This window comes from Macrosteles quadrilineatus, unplaced genomic scaffold (genome assembly GCF_028750875.1).
Source record: "Macrosteles quadrilineatus isolate MER2022 unplaced genomic scaffold, UCM_ALF_1.0 Scaffold_8__2_contigs__length_117827958, whole genome shotgun sequence".
In the NCBI taxonomy this organism is placed as follows: domain Eukaryota; kingdom Metazoa; phylum Arthropoda; class Insecta; order Hemiptera; family Cicadellidae; genus Macrosteles; species Macrosteles quadrilineatus.
In genome coordinates, this window is record NW_026542601.1 from 82,739,336 (window position 1) to 82,755,421 (window position 16,086).

General features: G+C 34.5%; 1 protein-coding gene across 2 annotated transcripts in view; it reads right to left on the minus strand.

Annotated features, from left to right (window-relative positions):
* LOC129001268 (serine/threonine-protein kinase 26-like) overlaps positions 1–16,086 on the minus strand; it is a 164,337-nt gene that overhangs the window by 17,527 nt on the left and 130,724 nt on the right. For both annotated transcript variants that reach the window (XM_054428510.1, XM_054428509.1), the window contains exon 2: positions 14,852–15,076. In XM_054428510.1, the coding sequence (XP_054284485.1) occupies positions 14,852–15,076 (225 nt within the window). The remainder of the gene's footprint in view (positions 1–14,851; positions 15,077–16,086) is intronic.

Below are 16,086 nucleotides of genomic sequence, written 5' to 3' on the forward strand. Positions count from 1 at the left end.
TTGCTTTGTAAGTAAGTTCTCTGAATTATAATTTCCTGTTCCTATTCTTATAATTTTGGTCAGATAGTTTAACCAAAATGTCTTGATATGTTTTTTTTTTTTTTTACTTTTTGAGATAAAAATTGTTAACTCCTTAAGTATGTACTTCAGTGAATGTGAGCAATTTTAACTATACGCTGAAATAGTATAAAATTTACCATGATAAACAGTGAAGTCGCTTATAAAAATACAAAACTTTGAGTTTACGGTGTACAAATAAAATATAACTATTCCAAAATAAAAGCTTTTCAAACTTTACATGTTTAGCAATGCAAAAGTATTTTAACGAGCTAATAATACAAAATGTTGCTCGTATAAACTCCTTCAGTCTTTGAGAATAAAATGATTGGGAACAAGGTTGTTTGTTACTTGAGACACATGACAGCAAGGACATTAACAGTGGCGTGGCGCTGGACTATTGTATTGTCCTACGAGACAATTGTCTGAATGGAGGAAACAGCAAATTTTCTGGTCATTGTCCTCACTAGGATTACATTACATCTTAGCTATCCATCTATCATGGACCAGTTTACCATCTACCATGGAGCGTTTAATCATCTCTACCATGGAATGGTCTACCGCATATCAAGGAACAGGTTACCATCTACAATGGAGTGTTTTTAATCATCTCTACCATGGAATGGTCTACCACATATCATGGAACAGGTTACCATCTACAATGGAGTGTTTTTAATCATCTCTACCATGGAATGGTCTACCACATATCATGGAACAGGTTACCATCTACAATGGACCGTTTTATCATCTCTACCATGGAACGGTCTACTACCACATGGAGCAGATTACCATCTACCGTTCGAGAAATCTACCATCGCAATAGAGCGGTTCGCTTCCTATCATTGACCAGTACAAGATATACGCTGTCCATCATCTAAAATTTAATGAATAGATTAGGTGTCTTCATAGAATATATCACGGCAGTTGTGTCGTCTATTTTAAAAAAGAAAAATTATACTGAAACCCCACTTATTGCAAGGAGCTTAGGTAATGTGGTTTGTTCAACAAGATAAACAGATTGGGGACAAGTTGTTCAATAAAAACTGGATTTTTGGGTGAATGTGCATTATATGAAGTTCTTGAAGGTCAATCAGTAACTTGTGGTATATTTTATCATTTTATTTCAGTATAGTACAAGTAAAAAAATAATTTTAAGATTCTTCAACATATTTTTTCAACTAGGTTAAAATTTTAACTAGAGAAACATTTTAAAATCCAACCCAATTACACAAATAATAGGCAAGGTCTGAATAGACTTGGATAGAATATGGTAGTCAGTAACTGAGCACAAATCACCACTTGACAACATTGGCAAAACTATAGAAAAAGATGGGATGTGTGCCAGTACCAGGTGTTATCTAAGAGCAAAGAAGATTCCACAACAGCCTTCTTGAAAGTTATCTTTGCTTTCATGAATTGAATAAATAACACCACATCATACATCGGGTTTTTTAATTGATAATTATTATTATCTATTCTAAAGCATTGGTTTCATCATACAAATGTAGCCTACAGTATTTTTTCAAAACTGTTTGGTCAACAGAATGAAGAATTAATTTTTACAGTTTTTCCATGGAATATAGGGTGAAAAAGTTCTATATCTCTCATTATTATTGTTGTTTTGGATGTTAAATATGTTACATAGAGCTTTGAAGATTGTTGAAAAAAGTTACACAATGTTGTTGAAAAATTTAATTTAAACCATGATACTAATGGCAGTATATTTAAACTTTACATGACTGCAATGTGTATTTAATATTTTGTTTACAGTTAAGAATTTAGGCAAAAGCAATCTTAGTTGAAAACTAGAGCTTGCTCCGTGGTCGAAAACTTGACCACGTAACCTATATGTAACTTATTGTACAAACTTATCTATTTTCTCCCAACGCTGTAAATAAAACATGTGTTTGGAATTTCTTCCATTGTTTTGATTTTATGTTTATATTTTGTTGTTATTTTGTCACCAACATAGCAACCCATAAGGCCCATGTCAATTTTTAAAATTTTAAATTCATTTTTTGTGCTTATTTTTTAGCCTATTTTAATTTTTAAAGGGATGCCTATCTACAGGCATATCTTTCTAACAGTATGCGTAGATTATCCCTTCGATGCACACGACCTGAGAAAAAAGGTTATCAATAAACATGCTTGTCTATTAATATATCAAATTGTTAAAATCTCCATTAGAAAAGTTCAATTTCCATTTTTGACCCAATTATCATAAATATTCTCAAAGGACCGATAACCTTTCTTTTGGTACAACCCGCGTGTACTTCGGTCAGTAGTATGGTCAGGCTAGCTGTGATAAGTTTTGCAAAAGATTTTAATACATAAGATTGGGTTATGAAGGAAAAAATAATCTAGCAAAATATTTCAGGAAACCCCTTTAACCTTCAACCTTATGAGAAAACTGATAAATAAAATATTTAACTCTTTAAACACAGTCTTAGGGAGAAAAAAACTCTTCTCAGAGTGTATATATAAATACCCCCGCCGCAGCAAACCTGCTGACTAAGCAAATTTCCATTTCTCCGAATGATTTTCAATTGAATCTATTTAGGTTTAACGAGTACCTAGGTTTGCTGCCACAAGGAAACTGAAACTAATAAAGCGTGTTTTAGTAAAATATTAATAGCTTAGTATAAAATAAATAAATTTGCCTAGTTTTATCAAAATATATCCATAAACAAACAAACTACAACATTTTCAATATTCTCTATAAGAATAACATGGGAATTTTTAATTTACAATTTTTTGAATTTTCTCCGTTACCAATAACCGTACAAAAACACTTTGATATACTAAATTATTTGTTTTTTTAAGCTCTTTAATATGGTCTAGAGATAAATTGGAAAATTTTGTGTTTTGGGGGTCAAAAATGAGAAAAACAAATTTTTACCCCATAAAACCCACCGGGAAACCCCGTTCCCATGGTCCGATCATGCTGGTTCGCGAACTCATTCAAGTTTATCTCGCCTTACACCTTGAAACAAAATTTCATCAAAATCGGACAAAAATTACTCAAGTTATCGCGTTCACGGACACATATATAAAAATTTGAACGAATGGTGTTTTTGGCCTCTTGGAACATCAAAATGAAATAGTAAATCGGTCCCGGGCCTAGGTTTTACCGTGCCACCTACGGTAATAGCTACTTCCCTATAGGGAAATTCGCTAAAAGTCGCAAATGAAAATGTTACTTATAGATCTGTCAGAACAAAATCAAAAGCCAAGTTTTTACGTAGCGCTGTTTGATAAATTTCATTCAACAAGATCTTACTTTGCGGAGATTGTCAGAGACAGAGGTAGGCTTCTATCTCATTTTCATCAAATAAAGAAACCCCGCTGTGCGGCTCTTAAACAAAATCTCTCATAAACTGAGGCAGATCCAGACTTGATTATTCTGACTTATCTGCGCTTCTATATCTTGGAGAATTGACATTTCATTGGAGTTTCAACTTATTTCCATACAAGTTAATTTACCCAACAGTGAATTACATTTACCAATATTTTCACTAAGGTTTGTCTTCTCAGTTTGTCTTCTATGTTGATATTCAAAAATTAAAGTTATATTTGATTGCATTTCAAGTTTTGTTATTTTCATTGGTATTATATATATATATATATAGAACTTCTTAAATTGCCACTCATTTCAAGTACTGTACTACTTTAGTGCATTCTTTATAATAAATCTTGAAAAACAAATTACTGTATTATTAAAGCACTGGTTTGATTCCAAGAAAGATCTTCCAGACCCAGATGCAATTTGTCATTTGGCTACGAATTAATGATGCTATCTAAGAAAAGACCAAAATTAGTAACAAGACCAGGGTTTGGACAGTTCGTAATAAGATACTCTAATCACAAATTAAAGCTTATTCTAATGTACTAGAAACAGTTTTTTTTTTTTACTGCAACATTACATTTATTAAATTCAGTACACACATTTTAAAAGACAAATTTAAGACAGTTGTTGAAACCCAATCAGGTAAGAGATTACGAATATCGATGGTAAAAAACTTAAAAACTTCCAAAACTAGTTTAAAGTTTCATTTCGTAACTTTAACAAAAGTTGAAAAAGTGAAAACCCGATAAATTCGAGTGTGAACTGAGCTGTGGTGTGCACAAAGAATAACATTTTTAGCTTTTATTTTAAACTGTTGCTATTTATTACACTTGTTTATTCTATGCTCGGTGGTGATGTGGTAGGTGTCAACGTATGACGAGCGCCGCCACAGGAAGTAACAGGTAGCCGGTGACCGCCCGTCGCGCACTTCCTGTGGAGCTGGAGGTGTTGCACCTGTGCAGCTGACCGAGCGACGGGTGATGTGACACTGACAGGCGCGCCGGTGCAGGTGTCACTAGCGAGGGAGGGAACAGCTCAAAGCTAGTCGAGTGATGAAAATATTTTTAGCGAATTTCCCTATAGGGAAGTAGCTATTACCGTAGGTCTCATGGTAAGACTTAGGCCCGGGACCGATTTACTTTTTCATTTTAATGTCCCCAGAGGCCAAAAACACCATTCGTTCAAATTTATATATATATATATATATATATATATATATATATATATAGATTTATATATATATGTGTCCGTGAACACGATAACTTGAGTAATTTTTATCCGATTTTGATGAAATTTGGTTTTAAGGTGTAAGGCGGGATAAACTTGAATGAGTTCGCGATCCAGCATGATCGGACTATGGGAACAGGGTTTTATGGGGGGTTTTATGGGGTAAAAATTGGTTTTTCTCACTTCTTACCCTCAAAACACAAAATTTCCCAATTTTTCTCTAAACCTTCTTAAAGAGCTTAAAAAACAAACAATTCAGTATATCAAAGGGTTTTTGTACGGTTATTCGTTACGGAGAAAACTAAAAAAATGGTAAATTTAAAATTACCATGTTAATCTTATGGAGAATATTGTAAAATGTTGTAGTTTGCTTGTTTATGGATATATTTTGATCAAACTTGGCAAATTTATTTATTTTATAGTAAGCTATAAATATTTTACTAAAAACACACTACTTTATTAGTTTCCTTGTAGCAGCAAACCTAGGTACTCGTTAAACCTAATGTTATTTAAATAGATCAATTGAAAATCAATTCGGCCAAATGGAAATTCGCTTAGACGGCAGGTTTGCTGCGGCGGGGGTATTTATATTAATGAACAATCGGTTAACGTTACGTTAAGGTAATAAGTTAGGTTTGATGATAGTCAAATTACGTCTGGACACATATAAACAAAAAGGTTGTAATTATTCGTAATTAAATAGTTATAGAGGTACGACACTGGCACAAAAGAAGCGCTGTAAGAATGGCACTCGAATGAGTTGAATGAATGAGCTTTGCTGAACGAAAGTATGAGGACAACGGAGTCCATCTTGCCGAGAACAAGCCCTTTAAAACGATCCCAGTACCGAACCGGCCACCATTGTTATTAAAATATACAGTAGAGTAACCAATTAAATATTTTAAACATTTGTAAACCAGAAAAATACTTGTATGAAAAAGCGACACACACTAACTAACAAGCATTATTTGGACAATGGGTTTTCAACTGATTAAAAATACATTAATTGGCACACACGAAAATACTATTCATTGCTTCTCCTCCACCCGTGACTTCAAAGATTGAAGATTATTGTGAATATAGTTATGGAGAAGTTTATTACGGCTTAACCAATTAAGCAATTCATAATAGAGAATCTATATATAAAGCCAAAAGTACCCATGAACTTTTGAGAAAACTACAAGTCACACCCCCATAAACCATATACTTAAAATGTTCGTCATGACGAGAAACCTTGCGCAAAATTATCCATTTGTCATAATTGCCCTTTAAGGTCGTAATTCCTTTCTAAAGGGAACTTTTCATATACCTAATGTTAAAAATACCTCAGCTGTACTTATTTGTTTGTTATTCTTTCAATTTATTACCTTATTAAAATCAGGTGTGATTATTTGTTTCTTTTACTGTATTTTGTTTATTTCAGGTTAACTTAACCAATCAATAGTTTTATTAATACTTATGATGTCAAACGGGGCGAAGCCCGTGGGTAACAGCTAGTATACATAAAGGTAAGCGTGTTACACATATTGTATACGCAACATCCTTTCTCAACAAAGCCATTAATTTACACACAAGTTATGACGAAACGCCAATTTTGTAGTAGGAATCCTTGGTAGAAATACTGTTAACACAGGGCGCGTGTGGGGGCGGTAGTTTCCGTCGCAACTCGCGCAACACCAGCTGATTAGAAAGAAAGCAACAGCTGACTAGCTGAGACAATCGCTGTGTTTCGATAGCCAAGTGTCACGAGTTGATATAACAATATCAGCAATCTGACCTGACGTATACTTTCCCCTTATACAACAACTCTTATGAGTGGTGGTAGTAACCATGATATTATATGGGGAAAATCACAAAAGTTGCAAACACTGTTTAACCGCAGGTTTACAGCAATGGGGGTTCTACAATTTCGTCTAGAGTTATAAGGACTATAATATGCTAAATGTTTATCAAATTGAATTAATCTAGTTTTGTTCAAATAAAATTATTTCTTTATTTCATGATCGCTAAAATCAAGATAAAAAAATGAATAAGTAAAATTGTAATCGGACGTTGTCCAAATAATACCAAATAAACGTTATAAAAATTTGTTCTAGTATAATAAAATGTAATGGGAATCATTTTAAAACTATCTTTATTTAAGAGCCCTGAGTGAACCGAAAAGAAAAAGTACAAAAAACTAATCGAAAAGAAAGTGTGGAAACACGTTTTGGTTCAAAGATAACGAATTTATGGGTTTGAGCAAAATGTATAGTAACAATAACATTATATCCCTTGAAAAAAACAACATTAAGTTACTTAAAACAATGAATGAGAATGCTGAACTGACCTCTTTCAATTATAAAAATTTTACCAACTTTAAAAGTAAAGAAATACATAAATTATTCCTACAGTTCATATATAATACATAGGCCTACCACTATCCAAGAACAATTTGTTTTGTGTGAATAAACGACTAGAGAAAGTCCAATGACCATGGACCCACGGAAGACACTTTTTAAATTCATAAAAAAAACGTCATGAATCAAACTGAAGTAGGAAACTAAAAACTATAATTTACTTTTTCATTATGATGTCCCCAGAGGCCAAAACCACCATTCGTTCAAATTTATATATATATATATATATATATATATTAAATATTTAAGTAAATAAGTACAACTGAGCACCCTGTATATTATATTTTATAAAAAGAAGTGACATGTTTCGGACATTATATAAATTTTTGTTTTGAGATGAGTTATTGAAATTACTAGATAAAATACTGTTGATTTTAGGAACAGTATTTTATCTAGTAATTTCAATAACTCATCTAAAAAAAAAAACATTATATTTATTTACAAACAAACAATATAAACAACAGTTAAGTGTTTAATGTATTTTGAAGTTTGAAAATGGACTAATGTCCGAAACATGTCACTTCTTTTTATAAAATATAATATACAGGGTGCTCAGTTGTACTTATTTACTTAAATATTTAATATATCAGCAGCCCTATTAAGTGAACACCTAAATTAATATATATGTATATATATATGTGTGTCCATCCGCACGATAACTTGAGTAATTTTTGTCCGATTTTGGTAAAATTTGGTTTGAAGGTGTAAGGCGGGATAAACTTGAATGAGTTCGCGAACCAGCATGATCGGACTATGAGAACGGGGGTTTATGGGGGGTTTTATGGGGTAAAAATAGGGTTTTCCCATTTTTGACCCTAAAAACACAAAATTTCAAAATTTCTTTTTAAACCATTTTGTAGAGCTTAAAAAAACAAATAATTTAGTATATTGAAGCGTTATTATGCGCCAAATTGTTACGGAGAAAATTCAAAAAAATTGTAATTTTAAAATTCCCATGTTATTCTTATGGAGGATAAGTCAACTGTTGTAGTTTGTCTGTTTATGAACATATTTTGATCAAATTTGGATTATACATTAATTTCTTACTAAACCACAGTACCTTTTAACATTTTACATAAAAAAAAACTTTTACCCTCCCTGTTGCAGCAAACCTAAGTACTCATTAAACTAATTCTGTTTAAATAGGGAATAAATGTGATATTTTTAAGGAGGCATTTTAGTTTAAATCCAATCAGGCAAATGGAAATTCGCTAAGTCTGCAGGTTTGCTGCGGCGGGGGTATTTTTCTCCACTGGAAGCTATTTTTAGACTTCATAGAAAGGTATCCATTGTGTTTGCCCATCACAACAATGGCCACAAGAAGAGTGAACTTAGAAGATGGAGGTTTAGAGTGTAGAGGACTCTTAAACGTCTTTGTTGACATCTTCTGTCTTTGTCTCGCCTAGAGGACTCTCGAGGCGACCTACCGCCGTGGGTCACTCGAGATAGAGGGCAGATAACTCCGAGGTGTGGTAACACTTCGGTCAAAATAAAATTTATTAGACAAACGGCAGCACTTCCCGCCCAACTCACTTTTACAGTTGATTTAATTCAGTAACATTTCGATTTCGGCCCGACGAAAAATTTACAAGGGGAAAGCAGTTGAGGTAGTAAGAGGCCCCATTACCTGATACTTTGCAGCCTAATGGTAACCTAACCTGACCTAACCTAACCTGACCAAACCTAACCTTACGTAACCTAACGCAGTTTGTGGTGAGTCGATTTTAAATATAATGTTTGTTCGTTTTTATGTGTAGTTTAATATCCTCCCAAAGACCTGTCAAATATTTTTGGGACGAAGTGATAGACGGTTGGACCGCAGGCCACATCTGAGGATTTTGGGCCGAAATATCTCTTTCGCCCTCCTAATCCTTTCTATCATGCGAGCTTTAAAACTCGTTTAGTTATAATTTTCTCCTTAACAAAAATATCAATAATTTAAATAATTTAACCTAACCTAACCTAAACTGTGAAAGAAAGAATTAGGAGGAGAGCGAAAGAGAGGATTTGGGGGAAGGAGAGTGCAGCCCCCTCTCTCACGAAACAAGACAGATCTCCACGGAACAGAAGGTATGTTTCGGCCAGCTTTGAAATCTACCTGCTGACCCCGGAACAAAAGCGATGTGAAGAAATTAGCCTTCAACCATGGAACAAAAGCGACACACGCTGGAGATGAAGGTGATATAATAGTGGTTAGGTTAGGTTAGGTCGGAAAGGAACACAGGTTATGGTTCCACCAAACTGTCGTTGTATATTTTTTAGTTACTTATTTTTGAGTTCTTTATTACGATACCATCTATAAATTTTCCAAATAAAAATCGGTACACCATAAATACTAAAGATCATAAAAATCAACATGAGTGATTAACAGATACGGCATAGCCGATTTCTTCCACGGTTAGCTTCAGTATGTCTGCCAAATGTAAGAATAAATTATGTAAATAAAATCGAAACCCAATTTTAATAAGGAATTCAAGTAGTAAAACTGAGATGAAAATCGGCAATATCTCCTAGTGAAATTCCAATTTGCGAATCTGATGAAATTTATGTTTTCATTACTGTGTTTCCTATCGATGCCGACGATTTGTATTTCCTTCAAAATTCTTTTACGTAAATTGGACAATTTTAATGTATTCGTGCTTACAAAATCTTTACCGATGTATTACAGTATGCAATTAGAGCAGGGGCTGTAAATTTAGTTTTGGACAAATGTAGTTGTAATTAAGTTTTACAAATGCCATTATTAAACTGCATAAAACAACCCATTGGAATTAACAGCTGATGTGCATGTTTTGGCGTCTGATTTGTATATGAGTTTCTCAAAATTAGGATGAAAAGAACGTGGCACGATTAAAAGTACGAACAATTTATTCCAAACATTTTCCAAAACAATAGTTGTAGTCCAGTCAAGGAATGAGGTGTAGAGTGCGTGAGCAGGTAACTAAGCGATTCCTTCAGAAACTTGTTCTGGGGGCTTAGGGTGTTAACATACCAAAAGTCCTGACTCCTAAGTGGTGAGCCAGGGGGTGGAGGGGGGGAAAAGGGGGGGAAAAAGGTACGCATTTTGGGTTTTTTGATTATATCTCGAAAACTATCAACTTTTTGTATACTATAGTAAATTATAAAATTGAAGAAGATTAAATTTTCTACAAGAAAAGTATATAATGTGTTTATTTTGGTTCAACAGATTACGAGTTATAACTTATTTAATTGATATCTTATTAAAATACTCCTTCCATAAGAAATACATGTAAATTAGTATGCGAAATGGGGCGAATCCTATCCGCCCAAAGGAAATATAACTGATATTCTGGAAATCTAGACAAAATTTTCAGTAATTTGACACTTTAATCATTAAAATTGATCCAAAATTAAGGCGAGGGCGAGGTAACAAAATGTCGAGTTTTGGTGTTTTTTATTGGAAATATAAAAAAAAACCTTAAATCATCCCATTTTTAAACGCTCACCCTCGCTTTAATTTTTGACAAAATTTCATTATTAAAGTGTCAAATTACTGGAAATTTGGTCAAAATTTCCAGAATATCAGTTATATTTCCTTTGGGCGGATAGGATTCGCCCCATTTCGCATACTAATTTACATGTATTTCTTATGGAAGGAGTATTTTAATAAGATATCAATTAAATAAGTTATAACTCGTAATCTGTTGAACCAAAATAAACACATTATATACTTTTCTTGTAGAAAATTTAATCTTCTTCAATTTTATAATTTACTATGGTATACAAAAAGTTGATAGTTTTCGAGATATAATCAAAAAACCCAAAATGCGTACCTTTTTCCCCCCCACTGACCCTTAGACCCCCCCCACCCTCCAAATGTCTTTTTTTGATTGAACTGGCTTTGGTTGTCGTCGCCAACATTCTCTACCACATTTCAGTTTTCTTTTAAATAATTAAGGAAAAAAATCTCCCATTTTCAGTTTTTGCCCTTAAAATTTCGCAGACTGATAACAACCAGGCCTACGCGCAGGAACCATGGCAGGAACCTGCCCATGTAGGCCTATCCCATAAGTAGGCTATGGCAGATTCGTATAACAATTATAGTTGTACTACTGTAGTTAATCTTGCTCTCTGTTTTCATTTATCTTTATCTTTCTGTAATAATATTGGGATAAATAAACGTATTTCATTTCATTTAATTTAGCAGCAGCTAACCTTACATTTAGAAAAGTAGGTGCACAGTGTCACACGTCATTTTAATCAACTTAATGGCTGTTGTATTAATAATAAAAGGCAATTTCTGTGCGATACACGCTCAGTAACATATCAGGAAAGGGGTTTTACACAGTTTTATCAGCACCACTTAACATTATCTTACCAGTACCTTGAAACGTTGCGTAATTTCTTTTAATGCGACCACTATTCTTGCGGAGAACAGTTAACGTCTAAGATAAAGCACGTATTGTACAGTGCCTATCTTGGTACCATTTACTGTTGCTATAAACAAGTTTGCTGAAACAGGTATTTTCTAGAATTATGAATCATTCTTGTAATTCATCAATTGGGTATGTTGCTAGCCAAGTGGTTAGGGTCTCGGTTTCAGTGTGGGGTGGACAGGTTCCATTCCCAGCATCCAGAAAACTTTATTTTCACGTCGACCTATTGTAAAATGCCACTGGCGTAGAAATGAAAATTGTTAATGGTCAATAGTATATGATTATTTCAAATTGAAGATCATCTATGCGTATGAAATACTAATTTGCTAAAAATATTCAAGGTTCAAATGCGGATAATACCATAGTTCTTAAAATGGACGGGCACTACTCCGACAGGGAGCCACCCGATACGTTACGTTCATTTACTGCGCCAAGTGGCGGCCCTATTTGGCTGTATAATTGAGTAGGTTAGGTTAGGTTCAGTTAGGTTAGGTTAGGTTAAGTTAGAAGTTAAGTTAGGATAGGATAGATTAGGATGAATCGTTAAAGGACATTCCGACAACTCACCTCTGACTTGCCAACGCTCTGGCTTGGGCTTGGCGCAATTAAGGAACTCTTTGAAGCAATTAATTCGCGATCCTTAAAAATTCTTAAAAAAATATCAAATTTCTTTTCAATTTTATCCATTAACTTCCTGCCTTTTGTAGGTGTTTCAAACTGAATAACCTATTACATTCAGTATGAAGTAAACTTATTTTTACCTTAAAATAAAACAAATTACAAAACGGTTGCGGGTAGAACCACCTGGACGAGATCAATGCAATACACCAATCTCTGATATTACCGCATCAATTTAAACGCGGCGCACGGCACGGCGCTAACAGGTGATTAACAGCTGGTGTCCTCAGTGATTATGGCGCCAACCGGTTAAATATGGCGGCAAATTAGCAACCCCATCCCCACCTCTCGCAGGGTGTGAAATAGACTAATTACAGTCTCCCCACCACGTACCGTATGCATCAATCGATTGGGCGTTTTTAAATATCATTCGATATGTTGATTATCGATGATGGGATCGTATTTGGCCATTTTCTGTGTTCATGGTTACATTTAATGGCTGTACAATCTGTGATACCTGATATAATGAGTAATTCGCTTCTCGTGTTGCTTTTCGTTCCATACTTCAAGCAAAGGATTAAAATATCCATAAATAAGTCAAACTAAACTCAAACCTTACTATTGTAATACGTTTTATCAACACATCTCATACGCATCCAGTAGAACACTTAGGTTTTGGATTGGTTTAAAAATACTCCTTTATTATCGTCCCTTAATGTATCAGCTGAATACGAGTTTACGTAAGGGTCAGAACGAACCCTAAAATGTAATGGAAACTCGGTAAAAATGATGTTTACAAATGGTATATAAAAGGCAAATTATGTACCTACTTTTTGCAGCCTTATTTTACTCCTTTATTGGACAACGATTACTATTAACCATGAGGCAACTCTTTGATCAATTAAAGAAGATCTTTCTTGAAGTCTTGAATAAACGATTTCTTCTTATTTTATTACTAACAATGACCTACTAAATACAGTGGACATTCTATGTTTGCAGCAATACAGTTTGCAGCAAACAAAATTGAAGTTTGTCAAGTCAAAATCATACCTAAATTTAAACACTTTAAAAATGCTTCTTATACTCCCTCTAACCTATAGATCACGAGAATGTGTTTTTTTATATTATCATTGTTTAAGTATTAATTTATTACTAGAGGTCGTCCAGTGGTCGAAATCTCGACCAAAACTATATAATGAACAGACTTCTCTATTTTCACCCCACACTGTAAATAAAACATATTATGATTGGGATTTCTTCGATTTTTATTTTCATTTTATATTTCTTTGTTATTTCGTACTAGCATGGCGACCCATAAAGCCCATGTTAAAATTTTAAAATCATTTTACGACCTCTTTTTTGAGCCTATTTTTATTTATAAAGGGATTCTGCACACCTACAGGAAAATATCTTTCAAACAATAAGCGCATTTTCCCTGCGATGCACACGAGCTGAGAAAAAACGTTTTAAAGAAACATGCTTGCCTATTAATATATAGATACGACTTAACCAATCTATATTTTGTTCATAAATAATGCATTTAAAACACTTTAATTTTTATTTCAATTTAATTTTAACATCAGCACTCTGGCATAACGAAACAAAATGCAAATAATGCAATAATGGATAGATGCAATAATGGATTCAATTAAATCTTGTAAATTTTTTATAATCGTCCATACGTTTTATAAATAAACTCAAATTTCAAACGAGCAAAAACACTCGCATAATACCAATTAGTTTAATTTTTAATTATTAGAATAGCTGACACAATTGATATTTCAACATTTAATGAACGAGCGAGGAATGACCGTGTACAGATTTAATCAGTCTGTGATGCAATATACAGTTAGAACAATACTCGCAGATACACCATATTGGTTACGTACTTGGGTTTCATTCCTGTGAAATACCGAGAAGCAAAAACACCATCTGTTATGTGAAACAACATTATGTTTATATTGGTTTGCGTCATATTGTCTTTATATTGCAATTTCAATTTTAATTTAAAAGAAAGGGTTGAATATCTTAAAATATATTGAAAAACGTGAATTAGGAAAAACATTTATAATTTAGTGAAACAAAATTTTGGTATTGATGCAGGGGCTAGTTTTTACAAATTCATAATACAGTAACTTAGTACGTCATGGCGCCACGCAGTCGAAGCTCACGATAAGTTTAGACAGTTTGAATATAGTTATTCCAACTTAAAGGGAAGAGCCGAGCTGGTATAGTACAACGGTAGAACGCGGTGCTTCGGAGCCAGTAGTCCTGGGTTCAAATCCCGCCAATCACCAATGGATTATATCAATGTGGTAATACCGCAACCCTCTAGGACTACTTGAAGTAATCTGAGAAACAGTTCCAGGCTAGACATAGCGTACTAGGATGTGAAGGTGGGAGGGACTAAAAAATAGAACCTAAAAGACACTCCAACATGGCCATACCGTACCATTTTCTACGAAAAAATAATTTTAATAACGAATCAATCTCAAATATTCAAAGTTTTAAGCGTTATAATCTCATCGCAGTTTTAGTTTAAGTGCCTGAAAGGTCGTGCATTGATTGCGCCAAGCCCTCAAAGGGTCCCACAAAATGTTCCTTGGTTCCGACAAGCCCTAGCCAGGTGGTAGGGGCGAGTTGCCGGCAGAAGGAATGCCCTTGTTTACGTGTCATCCATCCTAACCTAGCCTAACCCAACCTACTCCCTGGGAGTATTTAACGTAATTCAGGAACACCCGATTACAAAACGTCCCACATTCCCAAGTTCTGGACGGACTTGCCACTGTATTCAAGCTGAGACTGACCTTGAGGTATGATCCGAAGTACTTGGTGACGAAGGGACTGTCGCACTGGGACAGCACCATGATCTCCTGCTGAATATCCTCGATCTCATCTTCAGCCTCCTCTAGGTCTATGATCTTGATGGCCACCACCTGCTGCGTGCGGTTGTCGATTCCTTTGAACACCTCACCGAACGACCCCTTGCCGATCCTCTCCTGTTTCGTGAATATCAGCTCGGGGTCCACTTTCTGAAACAGACAAATACAATTATTACACAAGGTAGCTTGGGTGTACCGCGAAAATGACAGCTGGGGATGAAACGTAGATTCAAGTAGTCTCTTTTTCTGAAAGCTAATAAAGTTTGTGGTTTGAAACTTAAGGGACATAAGGGAGTTTAGATAATGGACTCCTTCCGCAATGGGTAGTAGGACGCTAAGATTAGACCATACGATTGAATTGAAAGAACGAAGAACTGCACAAGAATAACAAATAATTAAGTCTTTTCATGTAGACTAGGGATAGTCATTTTGGCCTAAGAAGCCTATAACTTTCCTCCAAAAGCGAAAATAAGTGAGGTGGATTCCAAACCACTAGGACATGGCATATTATATTGGCATTGTTGATTAGTGGGATTTGAACTCGTTCGTTCAGTATAAATGTTGCACGCTCTTATTCCTAGACAACAGGGAACATCCGTTTACATCATGATTAGGCAATCGTAATATTTTTATATAATTGCGAATATTTAGTATATTTTATCATACAATTCCGGCCATCGAAGATTAACTACACTGTACTTGAGATCTAAGGGTTTAAAACAAATTGTTTGTCACAACAATGAAGAATATTGTTTCCGATATTTTATTATCATAAATTAACAATAGTTATAAACAAACTGACAAAAGAGATGAACACTACTATAGCATCACTTCATCAACAAGAGTTTTCCTGAGGGTAGAAACTCATTAATTTCAACTCCAATAATCCAATCCTAACAAGAAGTGAACGAGTATAATTTTACAAGACTGATAATGTCCAATCAAGTACAGTAGCACTGTCCAACGAACCTTCCCTGGGAAAGAGCAACCTGACTAGGGAAAAATGCAAGTTGTTTTAATCTTCCTCCGGTAGTGAATTACGTGGTAGAACATTCCACTAGTGATGTCTCTGGAACCGGTTGTTTAGGCGCGCCAATATCGCGAACCGGTTGTCGTGCCAGTGGGCTATCAGCACAAGGTCGATGTCCGCTGATAACCAA